The sequence below is a fragment of the Myxine glutinosa genome, chromosome 5, assembly GCF_964187855.1.
Source record: "Myxine glutinosa chromosome 5, kmMyxGlut1.1, whole genome shotgun sequence".
NCBI classification, from domain to species: domain Eukaryota; kingdom Metazoa; phylum Chordata; class Myxini; order Myxiniformes; family Myxinidae; genus Myxine; species Myxine glutinosa.
This window is the reverse complement of record NC_136265.1, coordinates 202,038,684-202,056,073: the sequence shown is the minus strand read 5'-3', so window position 1 is coordinate 202,056,073 and position 17,390 is coordinate 202,038,684. Positions and strand designations below refer to the sequence as shown.

At 34.5% G+C, this 17,390-nt stretch overlaps 1 protein-coding gene across 1 annotated transcript in view; it reads right to left on the bottom strand.

The window, feature by feature from the left end:
• The window catches only part of LOC137426507 (nebulin-related-anchoring protein), a 57,557-nt gene extending 40,652 nt beyond the window's left edge, over positions 1-16,905 (bottom strand). Inside the window, exons 1-2 of the mRNA XM_068115094.2 lie at positions 16,720-16,905; positions 14,678-14,772 (exon numbers count right to left, since the gene is read on the bottom strand). Of these exons, the coding sequence (XP_067971195.1) occupies positions 14,678-14,772; positions 16,720-16,788 (164 nt within the window). The 5' untranslated portion in view covers positions 16,789-16,905. The remainder of the gene's footprint in view (positions 1-14,677; positions 14,773-16,719) is intronic.
• Positions 16,906-17,390: the final 485 nt, after the last annotated feature.

Sequence of the window (17,390 nt, the reverse complement as noted above, 5' to 3'; positions counted from 1 at the left end):
AAAGGTCAACTCAAGCTCCAACCTCTAAAATCATCAATTTTCATCTGAAAAATCATCAATTTTCATCGTATTAACTTCATGATTAAACAGCAATTGCACAGTGCTTCAATGAATTGGGAAAACAACTATTTTTGTGGTCAAAAGGTCAACTCGAGGTCAAACCTCTAAAATCATCAATTTTCATCTGAAAAATCATCACTTTTCATCGTATTAACTTGATGATTAAACAGCAATTGCATAGTGCTTCACTGAATTGGGAAAACAACTATTTTTGTGGTCAAAAGGTCAACTCAAGCTCTAAACTCTAAAATCATCAATTTTCATCTGAAAAATCGTCACTTTTCATCGTATTAACTTGATGATTAAACAGCAATTGCACAGTGCTTCGCTGAATTGGGAAAACAACTATTTTTGTGGTCAAAAGCTCAACTCAAGCTCTAACCTCTAAAATCATCAATTTTCATCTGAAAAATCATCACTTTTCATCGTATTAACTTGATAATTAAACAGCAATTGCACAGTGCTTCGCTGAATTGGGAAAACAACTATTTTTGTGGTGAAAAGGTCAACTCGAGGTCAAACCTCTAAAATCATCTATTTTCATCTGAAAAATCATCACTTTTCATCGTATTAACTTGATAATTAAACAGCAATTGCATACTGCTTCGCTGAATTGGGAAAACAATTATTTTTGTGGTGAAAAGGTCAACTCGAGGTCAAACCTCTAAAATCATCAATTTTCATCTGAAAAATCATCACTTTTCATCGTATTAACTTGATAGTTAAACAGCAATTGCATACTGCTTCGCTGAATTGGGAAAACAACTATTTTTGTGGTCAAAAGGTCAACTCGAGGTTGAACCTCTAAAATCATCACTTTTCATCGTATTAACTTGATAATTAAACAGTAATTGCATACTGCTTCGCTGAATTGGGAAAACAACTATTTTTGTGGTCAAAAGGTCAACTCAAGCTCTAACCTCTAAAATCATCAATTTTCATCTGAAAAATCATCACTTTTCATCGTATTAACTTGATAATTAAACAGCAATTGCATCCAGCTTCGCTGAATTGGGAAAACAACTATTTTTGTGGTCAAAAGGTCAACTCGAGGTTAAACCTCTAAAATCATCACTTTTCATCGTATTAACTTGATAATTAAACAGCAATTGCATACTGCTTCGCTGAATTGGGAAAACAATTATTTTTGTGGTGAAAAGGTCAACTCGAGGTCAAACCTCTAAAATCATCAATTTTCATCTGAAAAAATCATCACTTTTCATCGTATTAACTTGATGATTAAACAGCAATTGCATACTGCTTCGCTGAATTGGGAAAACAACTATTTTTGTGGTCAAAAGGTCAACTCAAGCTCTAACCTCTAAAATCATCAATTTTCATCTGAAAAATCATCACTTTTCATCGTATTAACTTGATGATTAAACAGCAATTGCACAGTGCTTCGCTGAATTGGGAAAACAACTATTTTTGTGGTCAAAAGGTAAACTCGAGGTCAAACCTCTAAAATCATCAATTTTCATCTGAAAAATCATCACTTTTCATCGTATTAACTTGATAATTAAACAGCAATTGCACAGTGCTTCACTGAATTGGGAAAACAACTATTTTTGTGGTCAAAAGGTAAACTCGAGGTCAAACCTCTAAAATCATCAATTTTCATCTGAAAAATCATCACTTTTCATCGTATTAACTTGATAATTAAACAGCAATTGCATAGTGCTTCACTGAATTGGGAAAACAACTATTTTTGTGGTCAAAAGGTCAACTCGAGGGCAAACCTCTAAAATCATCAATTTTCATCGTATTAACTTGACAATTAAACAGCAATTGCATAGTGCTTCGCTGAATTGGGAAAACAACTATTTTTGTGGTCAAAAGGTCAACTCGAGGGCAAACCTCTAAAATCATCAATTTTCATCTGAAAAATCATCACTTTTCATCGTATTAACTTGGTGATTAAACAGCAATTGCATAGTGCTTCACTGAATTGGGAAAACAACTATTTTTGTGGTCAAAAGGTCAACTCAAGCTCTAAACTCTAAAATCATCAATTTTCATCTGAAAAATCGTCACTTTTCATCGTATTAACTTGATGATTAAACAGCAATTGCACAGTGCTTCGCTGAATTGGGAAAACAACTATTTTTGTGGTCAAAAGGTAAACTCGAGGTTAAACCTCTAAAATCATCAATTTTCATCTGAAAAATCATCACTTTTCATCGTATTAACTTCATGATTAAACAGCAATTGCACAGTGCTTCACTGAATTGGGAAAATAACTATTTTTGTGGTCAAAAGGTCAACTCGAGGTCAAACCTCTAAAATCATCAATTTTCATCTGAAAAATCATCACTTTTCATCGTATTAACTTGATGATTAAACAGCAATTGCATACTGCTTCGCCGAATTGGGAAAACAACTATTTTTGTGGTCAAAAGGTCAACTCGAGGTCAAACCTCTAAAATCATCAATTTTCATCTGAAAAATCATCACTTTTCATCGTATTAACTTGATGATTAAACAGCAATTGCATACTGCTTCGCCGAATTGGGAAAACAACTATTTTTGTGGTCAAAAGGTCAACTCGAGGTCAAACCTCTAAAATCATCAATTTTCATCTGAAAAATCGTCACTTTTCATCGTATTAACTTGATAATTAAACAGCAATTGCACAGTGCTTCACTGAATTGGGAAAACAACTATTTTTGTGGTCAAAAGGTCAACTCGAGGTCAAACCTCTAAAATCATCAATTTTCATCTGAAAAATCGTCACTTTTCATCGTATTAACTTGATAATTAAACAGCAATTGCACAGTGCTTCACTGAATTGGGAAAACAACTATTTTTGTGGTCAAAAGGTCAACTCGAGGTCAAACCTCTAAAATCATCAATTTTCATCTGAAAAATCATCACTTTTCATCGTATTAACTTGATGATTAAACAGCAATTGCATACTGCTTCGCCGAATTGGGAAAACAACTATTTTTGTGGTCAAAAGGTCAACTCGAGGTCAAACCTCTAAAATCATCAATTTTCATCTGAAAAATCGTCAGTTTTCATCGTATTAACTTGATAATTAAACAGCAATTGCACAGTGCTTCACTGAATTGGGAAAACAACTATTTTTGTGGTCAAAAGGTCAACTCGAGGTCAAACCTCTAAAATCATCAATTTTCATCTGAAAAATCATCACTTTTCATCATATTAACTTGATGATTAAACAGCAATTGCATACTGCTTCGCCGAATTGGGAAAACAACTATTTTTGTGGTCAAAAGGTCAACTCAAGCTCTAACCTCTAAAATCATCAATTTTCATCTGAAAAATCATCACTTTTCATCGTATTAACTTCATGATTAAACAGCAATTGCACAGTGCTTCACTGAATTGGGAAAACAACTATTTTTGTGGTCAAAAGGTCAACTCGAGGTCAAACCTCTAAAATCATCAATTTTCATCTGAAAAATCATCACTTTTCATCGTATTAACTTGATGATTAAACAGCAATTGCACAGTGCTTCACTGAATTGGGAAAACAACTATTTTTGTGGTCAAAAGGTCAACTCGAGGTCAAACCTCTAAAATCATCAATTTTCATCTGAAAAATCATCACTTTTCATCGTATTAACTTGATGATTAAACAGCAATTGCATACTGCTTCGCCGAATTGGGAAAACAACTATTTTTGTGGTCAAAAGGTCAACTCGAGGTCAAACCTCTAAAATCATCAATTTTCATCTGAAAAATCGTCACTTTTCATCGTATTAACTTGATGATTAAACAGCAATTGCACAGTGCTTCACTGAATTGGGAAAACAACTATTTTTGTGGTCAAAAGGTCAACTCGAGGTCAAACCTCTAAAATCATCAATTTTCATCTAAAAAATCGTCACTTTTCATCGTATTAACTTGATGATTAAACAGCAATTGCATAGTGCTTCACTGAATTGGGAAAACAACTATTTTTGTGGTCAAAAGCTCAACTAAAGCTCTAACCTCTAATAACATCAATTTTCATCTGAAAAATCATCACTTTTCATCGTATTAACTTGATGATTAAACAGAAATTGCATAGTGCTTCACTGAATTGGGAAAACAACTATTTTTGTGGTCAAAAGGTCAACTCAAGCTCTAACCTCTAAAATCATCAATTTTCATCTGAAAAATCATCACTTTTCATCGTATTAACTTCGTGATTAAACAGCAATTGCACAGTGCTTCACTGAATTGGGAAAACAACTATTTTTGTGGTCAAAAGGTCAACTCAAGCTCTAACCTCTAAAATCATCTATTTTCATCTGAAAAATCGTCACTTTTCATCGTATTAACTTGATGATTAAACAGCAATTGCACAGTGCTTCGCTGAATTGGGAAAACAACTATTTTTGTGGTCAAAAGGTCAACTCAAGCTCTAACCTCTAAAATCATCTATTTTCATCTGAAAAATCGTCACTTTTCATCGTATTAACTTGATAATTAAACAGCAATTGCATACTGCTTCGCTGAATTGGGAAAACAACTATTTTTGTGGTCAAAAGGTCAACTCGAGGTTAAACCTCTAAAATCATCACTTTTCATCGTATTAACTTGATAATTAAACAGCAATTGCATACTGCTTCGCTGAATTGGGAAAACAACTATTTTTGTGGTCAAAAGATCAACTCGAGGTTAAACCTCTAAAATCATCACTTTTCATCGTATTAACTTGATAATTAAACAGCAATTGCATACTGCTTCGCTGAATTGGGAAAACAATTATTTTTGTGGTCAAAAGGTCAACTCAAGCTCTAAACTCTAAAATCATCAATTTTCATCTGAAAAATCATCACTTTTCATCGTATTAACTTCATGATTAAACAGCAATTGCACAGTGCTTCACTGAATTGGGAAAACAACTATTTTTGTGGTCAAAAGGTCAACTCGAGGTCAAACCTCTAAAATCATCAATTTTCATCTGAAAAATCATCACTTTTCATCGTATTAACTTCATGATTAAACAGCAATTGCACAGTGCTTCACTGAATTGGGAAAACAACTATTTTTGTGGTCAAAAGGTCAACTCGAGGTCAAACCTCTAAAATCATCAATTTTCATCTGAAAAATCATCACTTTTCATCGTATTAACTTGATGATTAAACAGCAATTGCATACTGCTTCGCCGAATTGGGAAAACAACTATTTTTGTGGTCAAAAGGTCAACTCGAGGTCAAACCTCTAAAATCATCAATTTTCATCTGAAAAATCGTCACTTTTCATCGTATTAACTTGATGATTAAACAGCAATTGCACAGTGCTTCACTGAATTGGGAAAACAACTATTTTTGTGGTCAAAAGGTCAACTCAAGCTCTAAACTCTAAAATCATCAATTTTCATCTGAAAAATCGTCACTTTTCATCGTATTAACTTGATGATTAAACAGCAATTGCACAGTGCTTCGCTGAATTGGGAAAACAACTATTTTTGTGGTCAAAAGGTCAACTCAAGCTCCAACCTCTAAAATCATCAATTTTCATCTGAAAAATCATCAATTTTCATCGTATTAACTTCATGATTAAACAGCAATTGCACAGTGCTTCAATGAATTGGGAAAACAACTATTTTTGTGGTCAAAAGGTCAACTCGAGGTCAAACCTCTAAAATCATCAATTTTCATCTGAAAAATCATCACTTTTCATCGTATTAACTTGATGATTAAACAGCAATTGCATAGTGCTTCACTGAATTGGGAAAACAACTATTTTTGTGGTCAAAAGGTCAACTCAAGCTCTAAACTCTAAAATCATCAATTTTCATCTGAAAAATCGTCACTTTTCATCGTATTAACTTGATGATTAAACAGCAATTGCACAGTGCTTCGCTGAATTGGGAAAACAACTATTTTTGTGGTGAAAAGGTCAACTCGAGGTCAAACCTCTAAAATCATCTATTTTCATCTGAAAAATCATCACTTTTCACCGTATTAACTTGATAATTAAACAGCAATTGCATACTGCTTCGCTGAATTGGGAAAACAATTATTTTTGTGGTGAAAAGGTCAACTCGAGGTCAAACCTCTAAAATCATCAATTTTCATCTGAAAAATCATCACTTTTCATCGTATTAACTTGATAGTTAAACAGCAATTGCATACTGCTTCGCTGAATTGGGAAAACAACTATTTTTGTGGTCAAAAGGTCAACTCGAGGTTGAACCTCTAAAATCATCACTTTTCATCGTATTAACTTGATAATTAAACAGTAATTGCATACTGCTTCGCTGAATTGGGAAAACAACTATTTTTGTGGTCAAAAGGTCAACTCAAGCTCTAACCTCTAAAATCATCAATTTTCATCTGAAAAATCATCACTTTTCATCGTATTAACTTGATAATTAAACAGCAATTGCATCCAGCTTCGCTGAATTGGGAAAACAACTATTTTTGTGGTCAAAAGGTCAACTCGAGGTTAAACCTCTAAAATCATCACTTTTCATCGTATTAACTTGATAATTAAACAGCAATTGCATACTGCTTCGCTGAATTGGGAAAACAATTATTTTTGTGGTGAAAAGGTCAACTCGAGGTCAAACCTCTAAAATCATCAATTTTCATCTGAAAAAATCATCACTTTTCATCGTATTAACTTGATGATTAAACAGCAATTGCATACTGCTTCGCTGAATTGGGAAAACAACTATTTTTGTGGTCAAAAGGTCAACTCAAGCTCTAACCTCTAAAATCATCAATTTTCATCTGAAAAATCATCACTTTTCATCGTATTAACTTGATGATTAAACAGCAATTGCACAGTGCTTCGCTGAATTGGGAAAACAACTATTTTTGTGGTCAAAAGGTAAACTCGAGGTCAAACCTCTAAAATCATCAATTTTCATCTGAAAAATCATCACTTTTCATCGTATTAACTTGATAATTAAACAGCAATTGCACAGTGCTTCACTGAATTGGGAAAACAACTATTTTTGTGGTCAAAAGGTAAACTCGAGGTCAAACCTCTAAAATCATCAATTTTCATCTGAAAAATCATCACTTTTCATCGTATTAACTTGATAATTAAACAGCAATTGCATAGTGCTTCACTGAATTGGGAAAACAACTATTTTTGTGGTCAAAAGGTCAACTCGAGGGCAAACCTCTAAAATCATCAATTTTCATCGTATTAACTTGACAATTAAACAGCAATTGCATAGTGCTTCGCTGAATTGGGAAAACAACTATTTTTGTGGTCAAAAGGTCAACTCGAGGGCAAACCTCTAAAATCATCAATTTTCATCTGAAAAATCATCACTTTTCATCGTATTAACTTGGTGATTAAACAGCAATTGCATAGTGCTTCACTGAATTGGGAAAACAACTATTTTTGTGGTCAAAAGGTCAACTCAAGCTCTAAACTCTAAAATCATCAATTTTCATCTGAAAAATCGTCACTTTTCATCGTATTAACTTGATGATTAAACAGCAATTGCACAGTGCTTCGCTGAATTGGGAAAACAACTATTTTTGTGGTCAAAAGGTAAACTCGAGGTTAAACCTCTAAAATCATCAATTTTCATCTGAAAAATCATCACCTTTCATCGTATTAACTTCATGATTAAACAGCAATTGCACAGTGCTTCACTGAATTGGGAAAATAACTATTTTTGTGGTCAAAAGGTCAACTCGAGGTCAAACCTCTAAAATCATCAATTTTCATCTGAAAAATCATCACTTTTCATCGTATTAACTTGATGATTAAACAGCAATTGCATACTGCTTCGCCGAATTGGGAAAACAACTATTTTTGTGGTCAAAAGGTCAACTCGAGGTCAAACCTCTAAAATCATCAATTTTCATCTGAAAAATCATCACTTTTCATCGTATTAACTTGATGATTAAACAGCAATTGCATACTGCTTCGCCGAATTGGGAAAACAACTATTTTTGTGGTCAAAAGGTCAACTCGAGGTCAAACCTCTAAAATCATCAATTTTCATCTGAAAAATCGTCACTTTTCATCGTATTAACTTGATAATTAAACAGCAATTGCACAGTGCTTCACTGAATTGGGAAAACAACTATTTTTGTGGTCAAAAGGTCAACTCGAGGTCAAACCTCTAAAATCATCAATTTTCATCTGAAAAATCGTCACTTTTCATCGTATTAACTTGTTAATTAAACAGCAATTGCACAGTGCTTCACTGAATTGGGAAAACAACTATTTTTGTGGTCAAAAGGTCAACTCGAGGTCAAACCTCTAAAATCATCAATTTTCATCTGAAAAATCGTCACTTTTCATCGTATTAACTTGATAATTAAACAGCAATTGCACAGTGCTTCACTGAATTGGGAAAACAACTATTTTTGTGGTCAAAAGGTCAACTCGAGGTCAAACCTCTAAAATCATCAATTTTCATCTGAAAAATCATCACTTTTCATCGTATTAACTTGATGATTAAACAGCAATTGCATACTGCTTCGCCGAATTGGGAAAACAACTATTTTTGTGGTCAAAAGGTCAACTCGAGGTCAAACCTCTAAAATCATCAATTTTCATCTGAAAAATCGTCAGTTTTCATCGTATTAACTTGATAATTAAACAGCAATTGCACAGTGCTTCACTGAATTGGGAAAACAACTATTTTTGTGGTCAAAAGGTCAACTCGAGGTCAAACCTCTAAAATCATCAATTTTCATCTGAAAAATCATCACTTTTCATCATATTAACTTGATGATTAAACAGCAATTGCATACTGCTTCGCCGAATTGGGAAAACAACTATTTTTGTGGTCAAAAGGTCAACTCAAGCTCCAACCTCTAAAATCATCAATTTTCATCTGAAAAATCATCACTTTTCATCGTATTAACTTCATGATTAAACAGCAATTGCACAGTGCTTCACTGAATTGGGAAAACAACTATTTTTGTGGTCAAAAGGTCAACTCGAGGTCAAACCTCTAAAATCATCAATTTTCATCTGAAAAATCATCACTTTTCATCGTATTAACTTGATGATTAAACAGCAATTGCACAGTGCTTCACTGAATTGGGAAAACAACTATTTTTGTGGTCAAAAGGTCAACTCGAGGTCAAACCTCTAAAATCATCAATTTTCATCTGAAAAATCATCACTTTTCATCGTATTAACTTGATGATTAAACAGCAATTGCATACTGCTTCGCCGAATTGGGAAAACAACTATTTTTGTGGTCAAAAGGTCAACTCGAGGTCAAACCTCTAAAATCATCAATTTTCATCTGAAAAATCGTCACTTTTCATCGTATTAACTTGATGATTAAACAGCAATTGCACAGTGCTTCACTGAATTGGGAAAACAACTATTTTTGTGGTCAAAAGGTCAACTCGAGGTCAAACCTCTAAAATCATCAATTTTCATCTGAAAAATCGTCACTTTTCATCGTATTAACTTGATGATTAAACAGCAATTGCATAGTGCTTCACTGAATTGGGAAAACAACTATTTTTGTGGTCAAAAGGTCAACTCGAGGTCAAACCTCTAAAATCATCAATTTTCATCTAAAAAATCGTCACTTTTCATCGTATTAACTTGATGATTAAACAGCAATTGCATAGTGCTTCACTGAATTGGGAAAACAACTATTTTTGTGGTCAAAAGCTCAACTAAAGCTCTAACCTCTAATAACATCAATTTTCATCTGAAAAATCATCACTTTTCATCGTATTAACTTGATGATTAAACAGAAATTGCATAGTGCTTCACTGAATTGGGAAAACAACTATTTTTGTGGTCAAAAGGTCAACTCAAGCTCTAACCTCTAAAATCATCAATTTTCATCTGAAAAATCATCACTTTTCATCGTATTAACTTCGTGATTAAACAGCAATTGCACAGTGCTTCACTGAATTGGGAAAACAACTATTTTTGTGGTCAAAAGGTCAACTCAAGCTCTAACCTCTAAAATCATCTATTTTCATCTGAAAAATCGTCACTTTTCATCGTATTAACTTGATGATTAAACAGCAATTGCACAGTGCTTCGCTGAATTGGGAAAACAACTATTTTTGTGGTCAAAAGGTCAGCTCAAGCTCTAACCTCTAAAATCATCTATTTTCATCTGAAAAATCGTCACTTTTCATCGTATTAACTTGATAATTAAACAGCAATTGCATACTGCTTCGCTGAATTGGGAAAACAACTATTTTTGTGGTCAAAAGGTCAACTCGAGGTTAAACCTCTAAAATCATCACTTTTCATCGTATTAACTTGATAATTAAACAGCAATTGCATACTGCTTCGCTGAATTGGGAAAACAACTATTTTTGTGGTCAAAAGATCAACTCGAGGTTAAACCTCTAAAATCATCAATTTTCATCTAAAAAATCGTCACTTTTCATCGTATTAACTTGATGATTAAACAGCAATTGCACAGTGCTTCACTGAATTGGGAAAACAACTATTTTTGTGGTCAAAAGGTCAACTCGAGGTCAAACCTCTAAAATCATCAATTTTCATCTAAAAAATCGTCACTTTTCATCGTATTAACTTGATGATTAAACAGCAATTGCATAGTGCTTCACTGAATTGGGAAAACAACTATTTTTGTGGTCAAAAGCTCAACTAAAGCTCTAACCTCTAATAACATCAATTTTCATCTGAAAAATCATCACTTTTCATCGTATTAACTTGATGATTAAACAGAAATTGCATAGTGCTTCACTGAATTGGGAAAACAACTATTTTTGTGGTCAAAAGGTCAACTCAAGCTCTAACCTCTAAAATCATCAATTTTCATCTGAAAAATCATCACTTTTCATCGTATTAACTTCGTGATTAAACAGCAATTGCACAGTGCTTCACTGAATTGGGAAAACAACTATTTTTGTGGTCAAAAGGTCAACTCAAGCTCTAACCTCTAAAATCATCTATTTTCATCTGAAAAATCGTCACTTTTCATCGTATTAACTTGATGATTAAACAGCAATTGCACAGTGCTTCGCTGAATTGGGAAAACAACTATTTTTGTGGTCAAAAGGTCAGCTCAAGCTCTAACCTCTAAAATCATCTATTTTCATCTGAAAAATCGTCACTTTTCATCGTATTAACTTGATAATTAAACAGCAATTGCATACTGCTTCGCTGAATTGGGAAAACAACTATTTTTGTGGTCAAAAGGTCAACTCGAGGTTAAACCTCTAAAATCATCACTTTTCATCGTATTAACTTGATAATTAAACAGCAATTGCATACTGCTTCGCTGAATTGGGAAAACAACTATTTTTGTGGTCAAAAGATCAACTCGAGGTTAAACCTCTAAAATCATCACTTTTCATCGTATTAACTTGATAATTAAACAGCAATTGCATACTGCTTCGCTGAATTGGGAAAACAATTATTTTTGTGGTCAAAAGGTCAACTCAAGCTCTAAACTCTAAAATCATCAATTTTCATCTGAAAAATCATCACTTTTCATCGTATTAACTTCATGATTAAACAGCAATTGCACAGTGCTTCACTGAATTGGGAAAACAACTATTTTTGTGGTCAAAAGGTCAACTCGAGGTCAAACCTCTAAAATCATCAATTTTCATCTGAAAAATCATCACTTTTCATCGTATTAACTTGATGATTAAACAGCAATTGCACAGTGCTTCACTGAATTGGGAAAACAACTATTTTTGTGGTCAAAAGGTCAACTCGAGGTCAAACCTCTAAAATCATCAATTTTCATCTGAAAAATCATCACTTTTCATCGTATTAACTTGATGATTAAACAGCAATTGCATACTGCTTCGCCGAATTGGGAAAACAACTATTTTTGTGGTCAAAAGGTCAACTCGAGGTCAAACCTCTAAAATCATCAATTTTCATCTGAAAAATCGTCACTTTTCATCGTATTAACTTGATGATTAAACAGCAATTGCACAGTGCTTCACTGAATTGGGAAAACAACTATTTTTGTGGTCAAAAGGTCAACTCGAGGTCAAACCTCTAAAATCATCAATTTTCATCTAAAAAATCGTCACTTTTCATCGTATTAACTTGATGATTAAACAGCAATTGCATAGTGCTTCACTGAATTGGGAAAACAACTATTTTTGTGGTCAAAAGCTCAACTAAAGCTCTAACCTCTAATAACATCAATTTTCATCTGAAAAATCATCACTTTTCATCGTATTAACTTGATGATTAAACAGAAATTGCATAGTGCTTCACTGAATTGGGAAAACAACTATTTTTGTGGTCAAAAGGTCAACTCAAGCTCTAACCTCTAAAATCATCAATTTTCATCTGAAAAATCATCACTTTTCATCGTATTAACTTCGTGATTAAACAGCAATTGCACAGTGCTTCACTGAATTGGGAAAACAACTATTTTTGTGGTCAAAAGGTCAACTCAAGCTCTAACCTCTAAAATCATCTATTTTCATCTGAAAAATCGTCACTTTTCATCGTATTAACTTGATGATTAAACAGCAATTGCACAGTGCTTCGCTGAATTGGGAAAACAACTATTTTTGTGGTCAAAAGGTCAACTCAAGCTCTAACCTCTAAAATCATCTATTTTCATCTGAAAAATCGTCACTTTTCATCGTATTAACTTGATAATTAAACAGCAATTGCATACTGCTTCGCTGAATTGGGAAAACAACTATTTTTGTGGTCAAAAGGTCAACTCGAGGTTAAACCTCTAAAATCATCACTTTTCATCGTATTAACTTGATAATTAAACAGTAATTGCATACTGCTTCGCTGAATTGGGAAAACAACTATTTTTGTGGTCAAAAGGTCAACTCAAGCTCTAACCTCTAAAATCATCAATTTTCATCTGAAAAATCATCACTTTTCATCGTATTAACTTGATAATTAAACAGCAATTGCACAGTGCTTCGCTGAATTGGGAAAACAACTATTTTTGTGGTGAAAAGGTCAACTCGAGGTCAAACCTCTAAAATCATCTATTTTCATCTGAAAAATCATCACTTTTCATCGTATTAACTTGATAATTAAACAGCAATTGCATACTGCTTCGCTGAATTGGGAAAACAACTATTTTTGTGGTCAAAAGGTCAACTCGAGGTTAAACCTCTAAAATCATCACTTTTCATCGTATTAACTTGATAATTAAACAGTAATTGCATACTGCTTCGCTGAATTGGGAAAACAACTATTTTTGTGGTCAAAAGGTCAACTCAAGCTCTAACCTCTAAAATCATCAATTTTCATCTGAAAAATCATCACTTTTCATCGTATTAACTTGATAATTAAACAGCAATTGCATCCAGCTTCGCTGAATTGGGAAAACAATTATTTTTGTGGTCAACAGGTCAACTCGAGGTTAAACCTCTAAAATCATCACTTTTCATCGTATTAACTTGGTAATTAAACAGCAATTGCATCCAGCTTCGCTGAATTGGGAAAACAATTATTTTTGTGGTGAAAAGGTCAACTCGAGGTCAAACCTCTAAAATCATCAATTTTCATCTGAAAAATCATCACTTTTCATCGAATTAACTTGATGATTAAACAGCAATTGCATACTGCTTCGCTGAATTGGGAAAACAACTATTTTTGTGGTCAAAAGGTCAACTCAAGCTCTAACCTCTAAAATCATCAATTTTCATCTGAAAAATCATCACTTTTCATCTGCAAAATGAGCAATTTTAATCCGATTAACCCGAGCTTTGATTAAGATTGTAAATTTTAATCTTAATGAAATATGCAATTTGATGTATCCATGGCAACTTTTGTTTTGGGGGTGGGGGGCTTCATTTTGCAAGTATCGTGCTCTGCATGAGATGTTTCTTGTTTGTCTGTATGTCCGGTTGTGTGCCGGATATCTCAAAAAATTGTGGATGGATTCAGATGAAATTTGATGGACAGGTTGAATGTGTGATAAGGACGAATTGATTCCATTTTGGGGAATATCTGGATCTGGATACGAGAATTATTTAATTTTAAACTGATTCTTTACCATTGAGAGTGGCCAAATGCAATATATAACATGATATTTCAAAAAGTTGTGGACGGATTATGACAAAACTTGGTGGATGAGTTGGGTAGGTGACAAGAACAAGCTCCTTAGATTTTGGTTCAGGTCCGAATCCAGATCCGGCCTATTGGTGGGATACAACACATAAACTGTTCAGCTTGGCGGAGGTACGCACTCTATACTGAGTGCAGTTCTCGTTATTAAATATTTGGATTCTAATCGTCTGCAAAATGAGCGAGTCTCAGATGATCGACAATTCAATTATCAGAAAGATTAAAAAACCCAACTGGCTGATCACGAATGACCTTGAGGGAAGAGGGTAATGTGTCGGCCTGGCCGGATCCACAAGTGATACCAGTGTATACTTTTAAAAATGGACCATCGATAAGTTAGTACAATCATTTGATGAGTGTCGGGATGATCGTTTCATTCCACCTGGTCTCAGATCATAGACTGGGCAGACTGATGATGAGATTTCTCCTTCAAATTATGGATGATGATTTCAAAAGGTCAAGCCCCAACATTGCTGAACCTACCCCATTAATCAAGGTATTCCCCCATGGTAAGTCATCAATCAAGTCTTTATATATCCATCCGTCACACATTTGCCATGTCTGCAGTCTATACAAGTCAAGGACTTAGTCATTCAAAGATGCTGATAGTTATAGTCAGGACAAACATGCAAGGTCACCCTAACCCCGTTCTCCTTACGCGGGGCAATATGGCTGCCGATCATATGACGAGAAGGAGCTCACGCTGAGGGATGCTCCGCAGGCTCGGCAGACGAAGCACAGCTTATGCCAGTTCTTGACATGGTGGGAAATGGAAGAGGAAACCAAGAGAGGTTTGATGTTAAAAATGTAAATCATATTGGTCAAACAGGTTTGTTTCTGACTTTCTAGGTACCAAAAATCAGTAGGCCAACACCTACCAATTTGAGGTCAGCTTCTTCTTCTTATTTTGATGCAGCACAAGGCTGTGGGGTAGCCTCATTGGCTGAGGGCGCGGCTGTGCAGCCGATGCGGCGCCCTCTGCAGGTCAGGGCAGGAATTTGTAAAGTGTTCATGGTGCCGGCGATGGCTTGCCTACTCTTCGCGAAATACGCCGTAGGATCTTTAACGTCCACCAACTGCTTGCAGCAGACGGGACGACAGGTTTATCGTCCATTCGAGGGACGGAACACACATTGATGAATCGCCGGGATGATGGTTCATAGCCAGGCCAAGATTCAATCCCTGGCAATAGATGGCTTCGAGGTGAGTGGGGCCTATAGTCAGGTTCACTATGTTTTTTCGTTCAAAATCATGGTAGATTAGCAAACCTATACATTTTTGGAAACGTTATTACATGGAAAATTTGAAAATCAATGTTTACATTTGCCAATTCGATTCGACCAATTCGACCAATTCGACCAATCGACCAATTCCATTCGACCAATTCGACCATTCGACCATTCGACCAATTCGATCGATTCGATTCGATTCGATTCATCGAATTCGATTCGATCGACCATTCGACCAATTCGATTTGCCAATCAATTTGACCGACCTTTGCTTGTGTGGAACGGACTGTGAAAACGATGCGGACTATATTGTCGGATACGACACACAGGACAGCGATGACGAACTCTGAATGGCATATTCTGTAATCGTGTATGTTTGATGCCATTGACTGCCTGTGTATATTTTGTCATTGACTGCCTGTGTAGACGTGAAGTTATACCGACTGCATGTGTATATATGATTTTGCTGACTGCCTGTGTATGTTTGGTGATATGAATTATTGTGACACATTTTGATGTTATTAACTGCCTGTACAAAATGATAACATGTATTTGATTATGCAACTTATCGCGAATATAAAGACGGTATTTTGCAATTCAAAACCTTTGATTCGTGTCTTACCATTCCCCATAGCACTAATTTGATACTTTCATTGGATTCCTTGTCCCTGAAAATATAGGTTTAGTATATTTTGAAATGTTTTTAGGGTAATTAGAGGCAGAAATAGAACAAAATATGTATTTTACAGTGGCCATTTTGAAAATCCAAAATGGCCGCCATCTCTCCAAATGTAAACATTGATTTTTAGTTTCCTTATGCTATAACCTTTCCAAAAATGTATAGGTTTGCTAATCTACCAAGATTTTGAACGAAATATAATTTATTGACATCGTGAACCTCATGTCATCCTGCCAACCTGAGGTTACCTTGTATAACAGATGAATAAATAAATCACAGCAATCGGTATCACGCACATCTTCGCTTTCAAATACAAGTGGCGATTTTATTCACCTTTATCAATAAAGCAACGAATTTTAAAGAAACTTTCTTTGTAAAGCCAAAAAGAAAAGAAAAGCATAAACAACCCTATATCCAACATGGCGGCGCAAGAGTGTATGAAATTACAAGGTAAACAACTTTAAATAGCCGCTTGAATTCTCCAATCCTTACTCGTCGTCCATTGCATCTCCCCAGGCAAAACCTTCTAATACTAAAAGGCCTATAAGTTGTTGACTATTTTATTTAGTTTTTTTTCACCTACCTTATCTCAGCATCTACTCTTCGGTTCCCATGCCAACTACCTTTACCGCGTCTGTTGGTAACATTGACTATACCCAGCGTTACCCCATAACTTCACTCAGAACTCCATCAACTCAACTCCCTGCGGTACAACAAGTCTTTATATGTCTTGGCCTTGCATCTCCACATCTCTACAATTCTGCAGTTCCAAGGATACGTGTAACGTCTTACCTGTCCGAGACATTCGAGTTTCTCAGCTGGGTAGACATGGTCACCACAGCTTGCACACATGGACGTCATCTTCCCTTTGCTTCTTCTTCCTCTTCTTCTTCTTCTTCTTCACACTTCTCTGTCTTCTCTTAAGGATTGTTGTCACGTTCAGATATCTCTCCTCTGTATCTCTCTCTCTCTCTCTGTCTCTGCTTTTTGTTCTCTATCCCTCGCCCCCACTTCACTTCTTTCCCCCCATTGGTTACTCTATTTTTATTGAGTCCATCATGTAATTTGAAGTCAGTTCTATTTTTTCCCCCACACGCTCTTCCACTTCCAGCTTTCCAGACTTCTCAAATAACTTCGACATCGTTTCATTTATAGCACGTCTCTGTTTCTGTCACTCTACGTACCCTCTACTCTCATCTCTCCCCTCTTCACTGTACACACATATAGTGGGGATTAAGTAAAATATAAAAATTATAAATAATACATTTAATATGTTTACAAATAATACAACATCACAACTCTGATACAAAAAAAAAATTCAAAAAAAAAAAATTCAAAAAAAAATAAATAATAATAATAATAATAATAAATAAAATAAATGAAATAAATAAAATAAATTAATAAAAATAATAATAATAATAATAATAATAAAATAAATAAATAATAATAAATAAATATTTTTA